Source organism: Chelonia mydas, chromosome 1 (assembly GCF_015237465.2).
Source record: "Chelonia mydas isolate rCheMyd1 chromosome 1, rCheMyd1.pri.v2, whole genome shotgun sequence".
Taxonomy (NCBI): domain Eukaryota; kingdom Metazoa; phylum Chordata; order Testudines; family Cheloniidae; genus Chelonia; species Chelonia mydas.
Window position 1 is genome coordinate 262,151,800 of NC_057849.1, and position 19,607 is coordinate 262,171,406.

The 19,607-nt window shown below is 39.0% G+C and overlaps 1 protein-coding gene across 3 annotated transcripts in view; it reads left to right on the forward strand.

Annotated features, from left to right (window-relative positions):
- Positions 1-19,607, forward strand: part of NUP205 (nucleoporin 205) — a 71,778-nt gene that overhangs the window by 41,348 nt on the left and 10,823 nt on the right. For all 3 annotated transcript variants that reach the window (XM_037884183.2, XM_037884191.2, XM_037884203.2), the window contains exons 22-34: positions 3,903-4,027; positions 4,995-5,109; positions 6,865-7,014; positions 8,384-8,458; positions 9,204-9,361; positions 11,219-11,299; positions 11,760-11,951; positions 12,894-13,164; positions 13,677-13,775; positions 15,045-15,193; positions 16,258-16,449; positions 17,659-17,780; positions 19,252-19,390. In XM_037884183.2, coding sequence (XP_037740111.1) covers positions 3,903-4,027; positions 4,995-5,109; positions 6,865-7,014; positions 8,384-8,458; positions 9,204-9,361; positions 11,219-11,299; positions 11,760-11,951; positions 12,894-13,164; positions 13,677-13,775; positions 15,045-15,193; positions 16,258-16,449; positions 17,659-17,780; positions 19,252-19,390 — 1,868 coding nt within the window. The remainder of the gene's footprint in view (positions 1-3,902; positions 4,028-4,994; positions 5,110-6,864; positions 7,015-8,383; positions 8,459-9,203; positions 9,362-11,218; positions 11,300-11,759; positions 11,952-12,893; positions 13,165-13,676; positions 13,776-15,044; positions 15,194-16,257; positions 16,450-17,658; positions 17,781-19,251; positions 19,391-19,607) is intronic.

Here is a 19,607-nt window from a genome sequence, read left to right on the forward strand (position 1 = left end):
TGTAGTGCAATCTCTTTATCATGAAAGTTGAACTTACAAATGTAGAATTATGTACAAAAAAAAAACTGCATTCAAAAATAAAACAACGTAAAACTTCAGAGCCTACAAGTCCACTCAATCCTTCAGCCAATCACTCAGACAAAGAGGTTTGGTTAAAATTTGCGGGAGCTAATGCTGCCCGCTTCTTGTTTATAATGTCACCTGAACGTGAGAACAGGCATTCACATGGCACTTTTGTAGCCAGCGTTGCAAGGTACACCGGACCTTTGCTAGAACACGCATGTATATAGCACAAATTAGCATATAACGTGGTTGCAGCCATTGATCCCAAATTTAATTAGTTTAATTGCAATTCATTTTAACGGGGTCCCCGCTATAACGCGGTCCCCGTTATAACGCAGTCCCCGTGTTAACGTGGTACCGCGCATGGATCCCAAATCCCACGTTCAAGTGAGGATCTGGTGTATTTACATGTCAGATATGCTAAACATTCGTATGCCCCTTCATTCTTCGTCCACCATTCCAGAGGACATGCTTCCATGGTGATGATGCTTGTTAAAAAAACAATGCGTTAATTACATTTGTGACTGTACACCTTGGGGGAGAATTGTATGTCTCCTGTTCTGTTTTACCTGCATTCTGCCATATAGTTAATCTCATAGCAGTCTCGGATGATGACCCAGCACATGTTTGTTTTAAGAACACTTTCACAGCACTTTCACTTTGACAAAATGCAAAGAAGGTACCAATGTGAGATTTCTAAAAATAGCTACAGCACTGGACCCAAAGTTTAAGAATCTGAAGTGCCAGTCAAAATCTGAGGGGTGAGGTGTGGAGAATGCTTTCAGAAGACTTAAAAGAGCAACACTCAGATACAGCAAGTACAGAACCCAAACCACCAAAAAAGAAAATCAACAACTGCTGGTGGCATCTGACTCAGATGATGAAAATGAACATGCGTCGGTCCAGTCTGCTTTGGATTGTTATTGAGCAGAACCCGTCATCAGCTTCGACACATGTCCTCTGCAATGGTGGTTGTAGCATAAAGGAACACATGAATCTTTAACGCATGTGGCACGTAAATATCTTGTGGCGCTGGCTACACCAGTGCCATGTGAATGCCTGTTTTCACTTTCAGGTGACATTGTAAACAAGAAACGGGCAGCATTATCTCTTGCAAATTTAACCAAACTTGTTTGTCTGAGCAATTGGCTGAAGTAGGACTGAGTGGACTTGAAGGCTCTAAAATTTTACATTGTTTTATTTTTGAATGCAGTTTTTTGTACATAATTCTACATTTGCAAGTTCAACTTTCATGATAAAGAGATAGCACTATAGTACTTGTATTAGGTTAATTGAAAAATACGATTTCATTTTGTTTTTTTTACTGTGCAAATACTTGTAATCAAAAATAAATATAAACTGAGCACTGTACACTTTGTATTCTGTGTTGTAATTGAAATCAATATATTTGAAAAATATAGAAAACATCCAAAAATATTTAAATAAATGGTATTCTTATTGTTTAACAGTGCGATTTAATCACGATTAATTTTTTTAATCACACGATTCATCGCAATGTGATTTTTTTAATCGCTTGATAGCCCTTGTTGTGAGGTATATTTATGAAATAGACTTTTTCTTCCACCTCTTTTATAGATTGTTTTAGATAAATAGGTGTTAATGAAAACAACTAAAAACCTGTTTGGAGTTATCTGCAATAGGAGAATGCCTATCAAATTGAAAAGTAAGATCTACACAATCGTAATTAAACCTGTACTTTTGTATGGCACTGAATGCTGGGCAAAGAGGAAGACGTAGGAGCAGATCTTGAATACAGCGGAAAATGAAAATGTTGAGATAAATGATTAGAGTAACAAGGAAGGACTATGTTCAGAACAAAAGCATTAGGGAAGTGTGGTGGTACTAATTATAGAAAGGTTGAGGGAATTCAGGTTGAGGGCATGTGAAAAAAGAAGATCAGAAGAATATATAGGAAACAGAGTTTTACCCTCCGCTTGTAAGTTTAAGAGAAGTGTTGGAAGACCCAAAACTGGATAGATAGGTAGATAGATATCATACAAAAGTATTTGATTAGCTGCAGAGTTTCCAAGGAACAGCTTTAAGACAGACCGGGATGAAGAAAGACTTGAAGAGCCAACCCCATATAGGTGGGACAAAGCCTTGAAGAAGAAACAGATATAAAAACCTGTTTTAAATATTCTGAACAAAACCAAATACACCTCCCAATCAGCTTGCAGTTGCTTGATGTTGGATATAATCCCAGCAAATTTCCAGTTGTCCATAACCTTCCAGGAAGAGTGGGGTGGATGGAACCTGAATTTATAATGTGAAAAAAATAATATATTTATGCACCAAAAACACACACAAGGAAATGAGTCCTTTTTTCCCACTTGCAGGTCACTTTTACTTGCTGACAGTGGGTTTGGCAGTTTCAAAATACAGTAGACTCTCATTAGTAGCAATATATCGGTGCACTTTTGCTATGTTGCTCCTAAGTGGCTGTTATGTGGAGCATTGACAATTCATATGGGGAAAGCGTTCCCAGCGGAAATGTTGCTCGCGTGCGGCAGTGGCACTTACAAGGTGTTGCTGCAAACAAGCGTCTACTGTATAATAGCTTAACAATGGCCAGTTATGTAAATTACTTGATTTTATCCACAGGTAGCCTTACCAGGAAAGCTAGAGGCACTTAATATAGTCATCTTGAATGTCTCCATTCTGACCTAGGTGCAAAGTACTTTTACATCATTATGACATTAAGTAGATCTTCAATTTATTATGACACTCCACAAGTATTTATATGTTTGACTTTCTAAAACTCATTTAGCATTGAAAACAGGTATGGAGATTTCAGTCCAGGTGACCATTATATTTTTGGTTTAACGGTTTAAGTAAATTGTGTTGAATCTGACTCTAGCATGGAAAAAAAAAATTTCTGTTCTTCTGATGAATGGAGATATTTAAAGAATGATTTTCAAGAGAATACCTTGAATATATTTAGGATCTTTAGGTTTGTTTTATTTCAGTTCTTTCTGGTAGGAAGTGATAGATGTGCATATCTGTGTGCAGCAGTTAAACAAAACATTTCACATTGGGATGCTTATGATGCTTTGCTCTCATGGCTTACGTTGCCATCTCAAATCCTTAATTTCTTATATCTCACTATAGACTGTTTGTTATTACTTAGATACTATTAATCATTTTACAAGTTGGGTGATTATCATGCCATAGATTAACAAATATGATTAGTGATGTTTCCTCCCCATCCTACTCTTCAACCAGATTCTGAAACTACAGGCGTGGAACTTGCTCTTTTTATCATTTGAAGGAGATAGTGATTAAAAAAAGAATGAAAAGAAAGGGCTCCATTTTCACATTGAATCATATTTTCTTGGTTGGTGTGCAAGTTTAACCATGTAAATTTCACGATATAATCAATGGAAGACAAGAGTATTCAACTCTCCTTTCAGTGGAATATTGACCAATAATTCAAAGCTTGGTAGAGAGCAGGAATCCCAAATTCTTATGCAATTTATCAAGAATATTAAAAACTTGTTGAATTCACAGTTTTTTAATTGAATTGAAGGAAAATGGTCTTAAATAAACTGTTTGACATATATGGGACTATTTGTTCTCTCTTTACTAATGCAAAAAAAGAGTCTGTCAAACAGTTTCTTATGAATTTTAATAAGGTGCAATTCCCACTTCAGTTTATATTACCATACTGAAATCTCTGCCAGATTTTGTAATGCTGATACATGGAACTGTGTGTGCAATGCATGGTCTGTGTGAGGGTCAATATGTAAGCTATGCATGTTAATGATATTTATGAAAGTCAACCAATGCTAAAAAAAAAATAATTAATCTTCTATTTTAAGGTGTCTTGGGTTGCCCCAGAACTTGCCTTCATGCTATCTTGAATACACTGGAGAAAGGGACTGAAACAAGGACGGGCCCTACAGCAGTGCAAGAATCTCCCCATCTTGCAGAACTGTGTTATCAGGTATTTTATACAGAATATTTTGTGTTGGCAGAAGCTGAAACAGGGTTTGCCACTTCTTGGTTAGTAATGAGCACAGAGGTGGTTGTGATTTGATACAGTTTTTGTTCTAAAATGTTTATGCTAGATTTTTTTACATACTAAAACTTTTACTCCTTCTACCCATCAGTATGTAAAAATGGATTACTGCACATTTACAATATAAAGAATCTGCAATCACGTCAAAGTTAGTAAATGGATACTCTTTATAAAGCAACCTTTGATTTGTGTTTCTCCTACTAATCTGTGGCTGGTTAATTAAACAAGGAGTGTGTTACTCTATTTTTGCACCATCAATTGTTTGCCTAGAGAATAAAAATTAAGACTAATCCTTACTTGTAAAGTGTGTGGAGCGTCTCCCCTTAACTTTGCAGCAATGACAAATAATTGTACTCTAAATGGACATAATTTAATTAGGCATGTATGCATCATTGATGAGCTAGGTGCCTTGCATATAAAATCAAATCAGATAAAAAATATAAATAAGTCAACATGTCATGCTAAAAGCCTTTCGAAATAAAAATTACTTCAAATGGAATTCATTCAAATTGGTTCTAAAGTCAGGAAGGAAGACATGTCACAGAAGGAAAGAGACATGGAGTATATTTCCTTCCTTTGGTGGATCCAAGAATTGAGAAGCCTCCATACCTTCCCAGCTAAGAGAACAGGATGGTGCTCATATGGTGCCACAGCATGTATGAACAGAAGCTAATCATCTACCTGTTCATCTAGTCCTTCAATGATGTGACAATCTGGTGTTTGCTATAAGTGATTTATTCAGCCTTGGAGTAGACCGATGGGATATTTGTTTTAAACACAGACACAGTATTAGTTAAGTCATGTATTTTTGTGTGTATTTTATTTTTCTTTTGACTTGGTGTCTTTTAAATTTGGAACAGAAATTAAAATCTTACTTTTGTTCCGTTGTCAGGTGATCTATCAGTTGTGTGCATGCTCAGATACATCAGGTCCAACTATGAGATATTTGAGGACCAGCCAGGATTTCTTATTCTCTCAGTTGCAGCATTTGCCATTTTCTATCAAAGGTAAAACTTTTTTTTATTTAGAAGAAAAATTCATGTTAATTTAAAATTAAGTTTATCCCTTTGATACTGGGAGGAGTCAAGGTTCTAGGTAAATTCTTGATTGAATGGATTTAATCCAACCTGTCTGCTGACTTGTTGATTTAGCCAAGTAATCTCCTTGGATTAGCTAGTCTGAAATCCAAACTAATTGGGAAGCTGTTGTATACCATCATATCAAGTTTGCAGACTGAGTAGGCATGGAAGAGAGAGACACATTTCAAGATACATTTTTTTTCTCAAAATATTTTATTATTGTGGTTTGCAGTTCATCCCTGTTTACTTTGCGAATCCCACAAAAGTCTAGAGTATTTGTAAGTTTCACTTCCATTACAAATCTGTTAGATCCTACTATGGAATCTTACATTCTGAAAAGTGGGGAAGGTTTGTGGATCCAGGTAGAGCCAGGAAGTGAATTGTTCGTTGCACCATGCCAAGTATGAATTTTATGAAATGTTATGAAGGGCTTCCTTGTTATGAATAATTGGCTGAGATTATTTCTAGTGCTGGCATTAATTTTTGAATAATAGGTACATTTTAATGTTTCTAAAGGTATTTCTCAGCTGTAATAATGAGAATACGTTTAAACATTAATTGGACATAACAAAGTCTGGTCTAGGTGTTGCAGTGTATTAATTTACTATTTGTTAGTGAATGTGTATATAGTGCCATGACTTTGGATAATCCTTTTCAGAGATTAAAAAACAGTGTCTCTCTCAAAGATTTTACAATCCTAAATTAGATGAACATAGAACATGAAGATTTCTGGAGACGACAGTTCAAGCCTGGTGAAGTTTAACTAATGGCAGTGGGTAAAGTAGAGACACTACATGTGTAGCTACATGCTGCAATGAAAGGTTCCAGCAGCAGGGAGGCTGTGGGGAAAGGCTCTGTCAGCTTCTCCCTGCTGGAGCCTTTCCCTTCTGCCGGAGCCTTTCCCTACTCTTTCCCCCTTGACGGAGCCTTTCCCTTCTGCCGGAGCCTTTCCCTACTATTTCGCCCTTGACGGAGCCTATCCCTGCTGTCAGAGCCTTTCTCATTGTGGCAGGGAAAGGCTCTGGCAGTCTGGAGGCAGTGGGACGCTACAGATACGGGAGGCGCTGCTTGGGCTTGTAGAGAGCCCATTCACGGTGTCTATCTATGGGGTTCAGGCATGTAGGGTGCTCTGCTCTACTCCTCTACTCTACTCATCTAAGCCGTGCCTCATCATCTACACTGCTGTTTACACCAATGCTAACTGGGTGTCCAGTGTGTGCTCTCCTTGCAGCTGTAAGTGTAGACTTAGGCTGAGTACATTCTGTCTCTGCTTAGTGCCTTGTTGATATTTATTCAGATCATAAAGACACCATAATTTATCAGAATTGACCCTCTTTGCTCAAAAAAGGCAGAGTACTGTGCAATGTAGATGGTGCTGCAAGTTAAGACCGAGACTAATTGTCAGAATTTTTTGTGCATGCATGTGTGACCACCGCACACTGCAGCTATTCCTGGCGATGGACAGTTCTGTCAGTCCTTACCTTTCATGAGCAAGAAGTAAGGAAACAATTTAGCCAGGTTCAATTAAGTTGAAAATCACTTCTCTCACACGCCATTATAAAACCCATCCATCCAAACCACACCATCCAAAAAACCCCACCCAAACAAAGAAACAATTTTCTTGTAATATGGAGTATTATTTTTACTCAGCTGTATGATTCTTTCTGTATCTCCCTTACCTAGAACATGAGATTTCAGCACTAAACCAGATGTCTTGGCTGATGAAAACTGCATCTATAGAACTGCGTGTGACATCACTGAACCGCCAGCGTTCCCACACACAGAGACTCTTGCATCTGCTGCTGGATGACATGCCTGTAAAACCTTACTTAGGTAAAATGGGGTATGTTCTGGGGGAGAATAGGGAAACCAAGACTTGAACTAGTGAGAGAGTCCTCTTTCCTTACTTAAATTACTCCTCTTTTAATACATACACATTTTAGTTCTCATCTAACATTTGAAAACCTTTCTGGTATTTGGTTTGGTATTGACACTGCGGGAGTGAGGAATGTGGACTGCAATATATGGAACACAGGATTCCACTCTTTCTCCCTTTCATTCTTTTTTGTTTGGCTGTTGGTTAGTTTGAAGCGTCTTTGTTCATTCTTCTGTATCAGTCTGGACCAGGAGTTCTCAAACTTAATTGCACTGCGACCCCCTTCTGACGACAAAAATTACTTCACAGCCCCAGGAGCAGGGACCGAAGTCTGAGCTTCCCTGAGCCCCACTACCCCGGGGTGGGGGGGGCCAAAGCCCAAGCCTCACTGCTCTGGGCAGAGAGGCCAAAGCTGAAGCCCTCAGGCTTTGGCTTTGGCCCTGGGCAGTGGGCCTTGGGCTTCAGGCCTGGACCCCAGCAAGTCTAAGCCAGCCCTGGCAACCCCATTCAAAGGGGGTCCAGACCCACAGTTTGAGAACCACTAGTCTAGACACTTGGTTTTAGAGGCAAGTAGATGGATTTGGTAAAATCATGTCCTATATAAAAGGTTGATGGCTCATAGTCCTTGCTTGTTTCTATCTCCCAGCAGGTGGAGCGTCTTCCTTGCTGGCTGGTTTAGATAAGGTTTTCACCCAGGCTGAAAGTCAGACAGTTTCACTCTTCACAAGTCTCTTGTAGCAAGTCGAGTCCCAAGTTATTTCAGGCTTTGAGGTTGTACCATTATGATACAATATTGTATCATGACCGTACTCACTGATGTAATGTTGCAACTCAAAGGCACAATATCACCACATTATATATTTACTTTGTTCTGCAAAACAAAGGTTAAAAGGTGGCAGCAGAAATCTTCACATTATGAAATAAGTGGAATAGCTGAGGAGATGCACAGAAAGGGCCACAACCAAACAGTTTCTCCCCATCTGCCTTCACCAGTCTCAACCCTGACCTGATTTTGGTGAGGTGGATGTCTGATTATTAGGAACTGGATTGAGACCATCTATTCATTTTACATTGGCCACCAAACAGTAATATCAATACTTATCATTTCCATTGTGTTTTAACCCTTTAAAGTATTCTACAGACATTACCAGTTACCAGCGAACAGACAATAACTGTTTTCACTTTCTACCATCCTAAAAGTAGTGACCTAAAAGTGAGAAATTGACTGGTCTGCTGTCGTGTTATGTGCCCTTTCAGGCTTGGTCAAATTGTTTGCATATTTTCTCTACTTTCGTTTTCTGATTTATTGTATTTCAATACCCTTAGCTGATGGTGAAGGAGGGATGGAAGATGAAAGTCGATCAATCAGTGCATTTCTTCACATTGACACTGCCTCCAAAGGTAAATGCTCTGGAGATTCATTATTTCTTAATAAAAGATTTTCTGCTTATGAACAGGAAGGGCTGCCTCTAGCAGATCTACTTCAGCATGAAAAATGGGAGACATAAGCAACAGCAACAATTGCAGTATGCAGACTATTATTTAGCATGAACTAATGGATTTTAGAAAGCAAGTGACAGTTTTATAATGAGGGAAAAATACTGGAACAGGAGAGGAGGTAAAAGAGTAATGCACAAGGGAGGGCAAAAGGCAGGAGGAGGCAGTCAAGTGAACTGGCACATGACCATTTTGTGACTTACTGTGACACACCCCTAAATAGTATCATTAAGTTTCTGTGACTGAAAATATTTGCATTTGTGTTTAAATTTTTTTTTTTTTTTTTTTTTAAACCTAGGTAACTAAAGTTGAACTCCTAAATCCATGTCAGGCACCCAAATGTTGCTGCAAGTTCTCTTCAGCTTTGAAAATCAGGCTGTTTTTATTTAGGAGCTGAATTTTACACACCTGAAAATTTTGGCCCATGAGCATATATAAAATGAGAAATGACGTTGTAGAAATGAGTTAGTCATCTAAATCATAAAAGACAAATATCTATTCTGTTAACATAGATTCATAGCCTTAGCTGCTCAGAAAGCTCTTCTTGTGAGGCTTGTTAAAGTGAAGAATTGTATTTACAAAGGTCAGTTAAGGTCCCAGTAGGAACTTGGTATTTCTGAATAGGATAATAGTTCATTTTCTTCCACAGTACGCAGGAAGATCTTGAGTATTCTGGATTCCATTGACTTCAGCCAGGAGATCCCTGAACCTTTGCAACTGGATTTTTTTGACCGTGCTCAGGTTGAGCAGGTCATTGCTAACTGTGAGCACAAGAATGCACGTGGGCAAGTTATCTGCAACGTCAAGGTAAGCAGTGTTTGAAGAGTGCTGTCTCAAGATAGACACGGTGTCTAAAATTTAATTTGGTAATTTTAAAAAAATGGCTGGTGGGGTTTGGGTTCTGTTATTACTGGTCATTGTACACACTGATAGTGACCCTGGCCCCTGTGTTGGGATTTACCTTCCCAATGAGGTTTAGATAGCGGACAATTAAACTAAAAATATCTTTATTAGTTCAAAGGCTGATCAGCTCAGTAGCACATTACAAGCATGCAACAATTGGCAATTCACTTATTATCTATCCCCCACCCTCCCAACCACTGTGAGCTGCGATCAGTTACAGTAGGGCCAGGAGCAGAACCACCACCTCTACCAAGTGCTCCAGAGTCTTGGCTACCTGTGGACCTTCTGAGCAACTTCACCTGCTATTGTTGTTACCCTTTATTATCGAGTAGAAAGTTCTGAAGCACTCAGAACTTGTTTTAACTGGATCTTGTTTGCTACCCTTGCTGTTTCTCCTTCATTAGCTCAGACGCAGGTCAAACAAGTTTTGTCTAGCAACTACTTACATCACTATAATTGCCTGGTTATTATATTAAGAGCCATTAGGTTTACCTCCGTTTACAGACCCAAACCTGTTGTTCCTTCTCCAAAAGAAAGAGTTTAGCCATTTCAGTATGTGAACACACAGTTATTTTTACTGTTTTTAGTTGTATGTTTCATCGTGTGAGCTAATTAGACTTAAAACTGATTTTCTTTTTAATGTCCATATCTTGTATAAGAGCTCTTGGTCCTCCATCTGTGTTATACTGATGATGGATGCTGTCAGGGGAGTTTTTGTGCTCTGCAATGTTTTTCCATTCTAAACTCCCTCTCCCCCCAAATTTTGTTAATAATGTGACTTAAATTGTCACTTATTTATATACCTGTAGATTGGAGTAGCATGCAAACGCTGCAGTCAGGATCATGGTTCCATTGTGCTGGGTGTTGTATGAACATAGAGGAAGACCAAATCCCTGCCTTGAAGACTTTAAAGTCTGTAAGACAAAGAGCAGATAAAGGGTTGGGGAAAGGGTACAACATGGAAGCAGTGATCTGGGTGATTGTAAGAACTTGGCCATGTTGATTCCAGGGTGTTCCATGTCTTTTAAAATATAATTGTTTTAAAAATCTTTAGGACTTTTTTTTTGGAGTAGGGAGCAGTTGCAATTGAAGTGGGAAGAGGAAGGGATTGTGGGAATAAGAGGGGATGGATAAAGGAAGAGGAAAACTGGTAGGGAAAAGGAGAATGGGAAGTGAGGAGAGGAGGGTGTGAAGCACAATGGGTAGAGAGAGTGAAGTTGGGCAGTTGAAGGGCTGCAGTAATAGGAGAGGGGTGAGATAAGGGGGGATATGCAAAATCAAGGAAACTAAGCCCAAGTCTACACTTAATGGGGATTGCTGCCTCTGCGATCGATGCAGCGGGGGTTGATTTAGCGGGTCTAGTGAAGACCTGCTAAATCAACCACAGAGCGCTCTCCTGTCAACTCTGGTACTCCACCAGAGCGAGATGAGTATGGTAAGTCAATGGGAGAGTGTCTCCCATCAACGCAGCGCAGTGTAGACACTGCAGTAAATCGACCTAAGCTCCATTGACTCCAACTATGTTATTCCTGTAGCTGGAGTAGCATAACTTAGGTTGACGTACCTTGATAGTGTAGACAAGACCTAAGTGTGCAGCTGTCTCCTAAGCTGAATCCACTATGTTTGTGTTGCAAACATTTCCAGACAGCGGGGAAGTTCACAATCTAGACACGGCAGTATTTAGGCATACTGGAATCCCCTTTCATTCTGTTAGTTTGATTTTTTTTTTTTTTGTTTTTACTCCTGCTCTTTCAATTCCAGTATCTTCACAGAGTTCTGGTTGCAGAAGTTAATGCCCTTCCAGGAATGGCAGCCATAGGACAGAGACCTTTACTTATGGAGGTAAGTCTAGTCAAAATAACCTGGAGCTTGCCTTGGTAGAGAGTTAGTATGCGGCAAGCTGGGGTGTAAATCTACAGCACACAAGATTGCTGTGCACTAATTGTGTGGAACCTGCCTCCATGCACTAAAAGTTCCCTTGTGTGCTTTGACCTACTGATGTTTGAAATGGGAGAATGTCAAAGCACATGAGGGAACTTTTAATGCCTGGTAGCAGGGTCCATATGGCCAGTTAGTACACGGTACTCTAGAGCTCTGTAGATTTACACCCTACTTGGAAAAGTCCCTAGTCCCATTGAATTGAAAGAACAATCCCATTGCTTTTTCTGATAGCCTAAAGATATTTAAGTGGTTTGTTTTTTTCAGAGACTATGACCATAAAGTAAGACAAGCCACCTGCAGTCTGTCATCATATTCTTGTGCTATATAATCTAACTAAAATTTCCTTTTCTTGGGAGTCCAGGAGATCAACACAATTCTGCAGTATGTGGTGGAGCGGAACAAGTTGCTGCAGTGTCTCCATGCAAAGCGGCATGCACTGGAGTCCTGGAGACAGCTGGTGGAAATTATACTCACTGCCTGCCCACAAGACCTCATACAGGCTGAAGATAGACAGCTGATTATCCGGGACCTCTTACAAGATATGCATGACAAGGTAATGCTCTTTTGGAAACCAACCATCTTTTTGAACTTTGGTGGTACTTGATTTTGCATTAAAGGGAAAATTTCATCTTTTTACCATTTTACAAAACATCTATTGGGCTGTGTTCGTATTTCAGTTTTCCTCCATCACTATCACTATGCTAGCAAAAATTGCATGTGCTATGGAGAGAGGGAAGAGCGATCTATTTATTTATTTATTTTGCTAAAGCTTTTATTAACTTTGGCAAATGAATAATTTTTACCAGTTTGTAAAGACAACAAAGAAATAATTGTGCCAAATCATTTCATATGTATAAAAAGGCAAGTTAGGAAAAGAACTTGGGTTGCAAAGGATATTTATATAAACAAGTAACTGAGAAGGTAATTTTACCCTTTAAATGGTCAAATGAAATTAGACAAATGAAGTACTGACTTTATCCCCTTCCTGAAGAATTCTTGTGGCTGCTCTCAGATGGGTACCAAGTTTTTCTAAATTGTGTCTTGTTTAACTTTTCCTTTTACTAATACGAATTTTTTTTAGATATTGAAATGTAACATGGCTGAATTGTTCTTTCTCTAACTTGTTTGTTTATATGTGAAATATTTAAAATCAGGCTTTAATACAGCCATTGCACTCTTCTCCCTTCTGTTTCCCTGCCCAAATACATGTGTCATTATGTTTGTGGTTTGGGGGAGTGAGAACCATAAGGCTAATAGTCTAGTCCAAAATATTATATTACACTCTTTTTGAAAAAAGACACTGTGTTCAGATATTGATTTATTTTGTATAGAAAATCTTCTGTTTCTAATTTAATGAAATAAAAATGTCAAATAATGTAACATTAAGATGCGTTCCTTTTGCTTGCAGAAATTATGTAGATGTGGGCAGCTGAATAAGTGGTCTGGTACCTTCTGAAATCAAACATGTTCTCTTTTTCCCCCCCGTCCTCTTAAGATTCTAGATGATGATGCAGCTCAGGAGTTAATGCCAGTGGTGGCAGGGGCTGTGTTTACCCTCACTGCCCACCTTAGCCAGTCTGTGCGCACTGAGCAAAAGCGGCCACTTGCAGTCCCTGTACCTGGACACTCCCAGTATGTCTTGATGCTGGATGGTTCTTTCACATCATCACCTGGTTCAGAGGGCATATCTGTGGGTTTTGCTTCCATTGGTGACTCTTCCCTCCATATCATCTTAAAAAAACTATTGGATTTCATTTTGAAAACAGGTATGCCGTTAAAAGCATAAAATAATTGCACTGTCTGTGAGTGGATTCTAACATGCCAAGACTGCATAAATGCACTGTGAACCACCCTTAAATCACTGGATTGAACTTCGTTATGGCATTAATACAGGTGCACCTTTTAGAGTTACCTTTATAGACATCCTGTAAGTTATGTTACTCTGATGAGACAGTTACTTAGCATGCTATCCTGAAAATCAGAACCGTTGAGGTGGAGGGCTATGTAGTGTGTATGTATAAAAGGGGATTGAATATTGCAGTGGTTATAGCTTATCAGACAAGACCTTGCTTTGCTAAACTCATTCTCGTAAGCCTGGATCGGTACGCCAAAGACAAAGCTCTTGTATAAGAAAACATAATTTTTCATTTGTTTTGCTACTGCCAGCACTAGCATTGTGAAGATAAATTAAGTGGGGGGCACAGATGGTATTAATAGAATAATAATTTGACTTATACCAATTTGTTCCCTGTTACAAATAACTGTTTCTTATGACCAGGTGGTGGATTCCAACGAGTGAGAACACATCTGTATGGATCACTGCTTTATTACTTACAGATTGCCCAGAGACCAGATGAACCAGACACCTTAGAAGCAGGTAGGATACAATTGTGTTTTGAGAAAAAGATGACCAATTGTGTATCAAACCCATTGCTGTTTGTTATCCCACTGTGTTAGAATTAAGTCGGGACAGAGAATTGTCAACGGCCATTTCTAAGTATTCATTCAAAATGTATTCTGTACCATGAGCTTTGGATTTCCTGATATCAAGGACTAAAATATGTGATTTGTTATTCAGTGTCCATTTAACGAGGAGTGAACCATAATTACAAATCTGTTAAAGGTCTCAGGGCCTGTTGGAAGTTTATTAAATTTGTTAACATTGTTGGAAGCTATTGGAAAACATTCTGTGCACTCCTGCTTATGTACTCTCTCAATGTTTCATTTGGAACTACAGGAACCTCTTACTGCTCTTTGGTGCTGCTTTTATTCCTCTAGCTGAAGATGACTTGAAAGGAACTCATTTTCAAAGCTAATCAAGACTGCTCCTTAAGCAATCAGCAGGGCTACTGGTGCCAGCCATACTCTTTCTGTCTAAGGGCTGAATTCTTTGCCTCTTCAATATTCCTAGCCACTGCTGAATCTTGGAGCAAGAGATCAGGATCAGAAATCAAGCTTGGTTCTCATGCCTGGTCATTCAGACTACCACCACTATGATTTTATTAGTGCTGGGAATTGCAATGATTGAAAGTGTCAGTAAAATTGTTACAGTTCCTTTACAGTTTATTGATTGCTTTGGACATAACTATTTTCCACTGGATGCATCTTGTTTGCTTCCCTTAAGATTGATTGCTTTAATCTCAGTTGAAGTTTTTTAGGTTCAGTTGAAAGAGTTTGCATGTGTACAGGGGCGTTAGAACAATTTTTATAGTGGGGGTGCTGTGAGCCATTGAACCAAACTGTTAATCCTGTATATAATGGAAACCACTTCAAGCCAGGCACCCCCCTCCCCCCTCATGCCCCTAGTTCCAGCTCCTATGCATGTATATGTATTTTATCCTACAGTAAGTTTTCCTGACCAGACCATCTGAGGGGAGGGGAGATATACGTACATGTATACACACACCCCCTACTTGGATGTTCTGGCCAGAGTAACTGATTTGAGGACCAAATATATTTGTACAAATATATTTGTATTGTCACTTCAGCAGCGTGCTTCCCCCCCCCCCCCACCCCCCCTTACTGAGATTATGTATAGATTATGACTACTTTAACGTCCTGAAAGAAGTGGCTGCTGTTTTGCTGCATCAAACAACTTCATCCTTCTGCATCTCCTTTAATTCTATTTTTCTCACTTTTTTCATAGCCAAGAAAACAATGTGGGAACGTCTGACAGCTCCAGAAGATGCATTCAGTAAACTGCAGCGAGAAAACATGGCAATTATTGAAAGCTACGGTGCTGCCCTCATGGAGGTGGTCTGCAGAGATGCCTGTGATGGCCATGAGATAGGCCGGGTAAATGAATCTATTCCCTTGTAGCCTAAAGTTGTGTTGGTTTTTTTTTTTTTAAGGGATGCTTTTCAACTATTTCGGTGAACATTTGATAATTTTTTTAAATTGTAATTTGGTGAGTATTACAAATATCTACTGAAATAAAAAATCACTCGACAATTTAGATATATTTTTTTAAAAAAACATTAATTTGGTATGGTCCATTGAAAAGCAATCTGTGAACTCACCCTGCTAGCTGTGCAGAAGCAGGGCCATTGTTAATGCTGTTGCAGAGGTAGTATGGTCTAGAGGACAAAGCACAGGACTGGAAGCTAGGACTTGCTGAATCCCATGTCTAGATCTGATATTGACCTGCTGTTTGATCTTGGGCAAATCTCTTGATTTCCTTGTGTCTGTTTCCTTACTTATAAAATGTGAATAAAATCCTCACAGGGACTTCATCATTTTCAAAAACTGTGTTTAAAGATAGCTTCAGGTATTTCATTGTCCTAACTTAGTGATTTATACCATCGTATTTTCAATTTTTTAAAACATTTCTCTTTCTCGTCTTGCTGTATGAAAGATCCAGGGGAAGGAGTGAAAATGACAAGACAGGTAGTTTTGTCAAATGTGCCAGTAAAGAAACTGAAGAGAGAAAATGTTTTCACTTATTTTTCAGATATATTGAGGTTATATGCTATTTGTAACAAGAGTAGACTTAAAAAAAAAAAACAACAACAAATATTATTTTCAAGTAGATAAGTGTCCCTATAGTGTTTGGAAGCATTTTGAAGATATTCTAAGTATTAGTTTTGCTAGATAGAGCCATAAACAATAAAGGGAGTCAAGTTGGTTTTCTCTGTATTAAAACCCCACGAACTAGATGGTGCAATAACTTCCAAATAAAAGAACAGGTTAGTATGTGGGGAAAAAATATATTCAGTTTTGTTAAGAGGTTTCTACAAACAATGGACCAAAATAAGGTCTGAATTTCAGTATATAAACATGTTGCCTGTCTCTAGGCATGTGTTAGAAATCTCAGCATCCTGGCTAATTGATTTAATTATTTTTTTGTTTATTATTTTTAGATGCTAGCACTGGCTTTACTTGATCGCATTGTCTCAGTAGACAAGCAGCAGCAATGGCTCTTGTATCTCTCCAACAGTGGCTACCTGAAGGTGCTTGTGGATAGCCTAGCAGATGATGACTTCACTCTTCAGAGCTTACTGACGCCTCAACCTCCTTTACTTAAAGCTCTTTACACCTATGAATCCAAAATGGTAAGAGCTCACCCGGGACTGTTTTCTTCACAAATGAAAGTTGCTTTCTTGAGTTTCACGTTCTTGATAAGAGTGCGTGTCCAATTAACAGATGACATATTTAAAAACCATATGGGCCTTTCTGTTTCGTCAATATGTTTTCAATTTATGGTATTTTCAACAACAGCAAAAGTTGTTCTGCATATAATAGATATATTTTGGGATACTGTTGAAAGCAAGGAGGGCAAGAACATTAATATAAATGGAGTACTTGTGGCACCTTAGAGACTAACAAATTTATTTGGGCATAAGCTTTCATGGGCTAAAACCCACTTCATCAGATGCATGCAGTGGAAAATACAGTAGGAATAGAAATGAGAGAGAGAGAGAACATGGAAAAAAGGAGACTAATCAATTAAGGTGGGCTATTATCAGCAGGAGGAAAAAAATAAAAAAACCTTTTGTAGTGATAATCAGGATGGCCTATTTCAAACAGTTGACAAGAAGGTGTGAGTAACAGTAGGGGAAAAATTAGCAGGTGGAAATAGTTTTTAGTTTGTGTAATGACCCATCCACTCCCAGTCTTTATTCAAGCCTAATTTAATGGTGTCCAGTTTGCAAATTAATTCCAGTTCTGCAGTTTCTCTTTGGAGTCTGTTTTTGAAGTTTTTTTTGTTGAAGAATTGTGACTTTTAGGTCTGTGATTGAGTGTCCAGGGAGGTTGAAGTGTTCTCCGACTGATTTTTGAATGTTACAATTCTTGATGTCTGATTTGTGTCCATTTATTCTTTTGCGTAGAGACTGTCCGGTTTGGCCAATGTACATGGCAGAGGGGCATTGCTGGCACATGATGGCATATATTACATTGGTACATGTGCAGGTGAATGAGCCCCTGATGGTGTGGCTGATGTGACTATTTCCACCTGCTAATTTGTCCGCTACTGTTACTCACACCTTCTTGTCAACTGGTATGGCAACCCCCATTTTTTCATGTTCTCTGTCTGTCTGTCTATCTTCCTACTGTATTTTCCACTGCATGCATCTGATGAAGTGGGTTTTAGCCCACGAAAGCTTATGCCCAGATAAATTTGTTAGTCTCTAAGGAGCCACAAGTACTCCTCGTTCTTTTTGCTGATACAGACTAACACGGCTACCACTCTGAAACCTATAAATGGAGTCTCACTGTAAGTTTGCATGACTGTTTTTTCCCTGTTCTCTTCTATATTCTAGGCATTCTTGACCAGAGTGGCTAAAATCCAACAGGGGGCATTAGAGTTGCTGAGGTCTGGAGTGATTGTGAGGCTTGCACAGTGTCAGGTATATGACATGCGACCAGAGACACATCATCAGGGGTAGGTGTCCATGGAATTGGTCCTTTAACTGAGTGCTAGACCATAAAACCCATTCTTGGAGGATGCGAAAATCACTGACTTTTGCAGTCTTTCATCCTTGTGTTAAAAATGTTTTCTCTGTTTAACTTTTCAGTAGCTAAATTCAAGCTGTCTTATTGGCATGGAAAATTCCGGTTTACCAGGCATAAAGGGGTAAATTATGGTACTTTCCAGTTGGCTCCAGGATATAAAGCCCTCTAGCTTATCTGATTCTGTGGAAAGTAGTCCAGAATTTTTTAAACATAAATTAGGTTCTGCTAATTTAGAGCTGAAGTTGCTGAAATCTACAGCAGCGAAAATTAGTGTTGTTTAAACCATTTTTCTATATATTGTAGACTTAATTTTTGAGGGATTGGAGGTGGTTTGAAGGTGGTGGTTAGAGCCTGTTTTTGATGCATTCTCTTCTTCCTTCCTGTAAGAACACACAGAACATATAATATTGAAGTAAATTTAATTTCCAAGTTGTTTCATGATATTCGTAATATGTAACACAGCAACTTGGGGGGAGGGATAGCTCAGTGGTTTGAGCATTGGCCTGCTAAACACAGGGTTGTGAGTTCAATCCTTGAGGGGGCCATTTAGGGATATGGGCCAAAAATTGGGGATTGGTCCTGCTTTGAGCAGGGGGTTGGACTAGATGACCTCCTGAGGTCCCTTCCAACCCTGATATTCTGTGATTCTGTGAACTCCATGGAGTTGTACAGTGTTGTTAAATTGGTTAATTAGAGTAACCTAAACACCGCCTAACTTTCCCAGCAGGAAGTTTGTATGTCTAATTATTTTTAAGGTGCTAGCAACCAGGAGCAGGAGCTCAGATGGCCAGTATCTGTTGGGGTGGGGACACAATGTGCAACTTTTGGTTGTGAGGTGGCTGGGGGAAGAAAAGGAGTAACTTGTATGTTTAGGAAAAAACATCTTGACTAATTTCCAACCCTGATACTCACTTTACATTTCCAAGGCAATCTTTGCAACAAAAAGAGCTAGAAACTTAAAAAAAAGGGGGGTGGGGGGTGGGCATAGGAGGGTTTCAGTAAGCACTGAGGTCTAAATATATCAGCTGGAGTTTACAAGCTCTGTTGGAACCTGAAAGGAGTGTTTTTGAAGCCGCTTGTTTTCACTGAGGACAACTGAGGAAAACAAATCTGCTGTTTCTAGACCAAGTCCATCTGATTAGTCTGGACATTTTCAAAGAAACATTGTCTTCTAGCTAGAGAATGCATGGGAAACCTCAGATCTAAAGCAGCTTTCTGAGAAAGTTAAAAAGGGATCTGTGTGAAATTGGCCTTATACTGGAAAGCTAACAGCCTTAACTGAGGAGCTATTATTGAGTACTGTGATGTTTCCGTACCCTTTAGGGTGCTTGTAAACTGTCTGTTTTTGTAGCCTCCAGTTTCCTTCAACTATTGATACCTTTCATCTTAAATCTCTTCAGAATGTTTGGAATGAGAGATCCGCCTGTCTTCATTCCTGCTCCTGTGGAGCGCTATCGCCAGATTCTTCTCCCAGCCCTCCAGCTGTGCCAGGTGATCCTCACATCCAGCATGGCACAACATCTGCAGGCAGCTGGACAGGTAAGCTAAGAGACCAAGAATGATCTTTCGGTGTCCAACGTTGGCTGATGATACTGTTTGCTGCCAGATTATGTATAATATTCTGTCAGTAACATTTTCTTTATAATGTTCTCACAAATATGAGAAATTGCACTGAAGTTCTTAAAGTAATAATTCTGATTTTATTTATTAGATTACTATTCAATTTTTTCATCACTCATGTTTTCCTTCCCCCTTT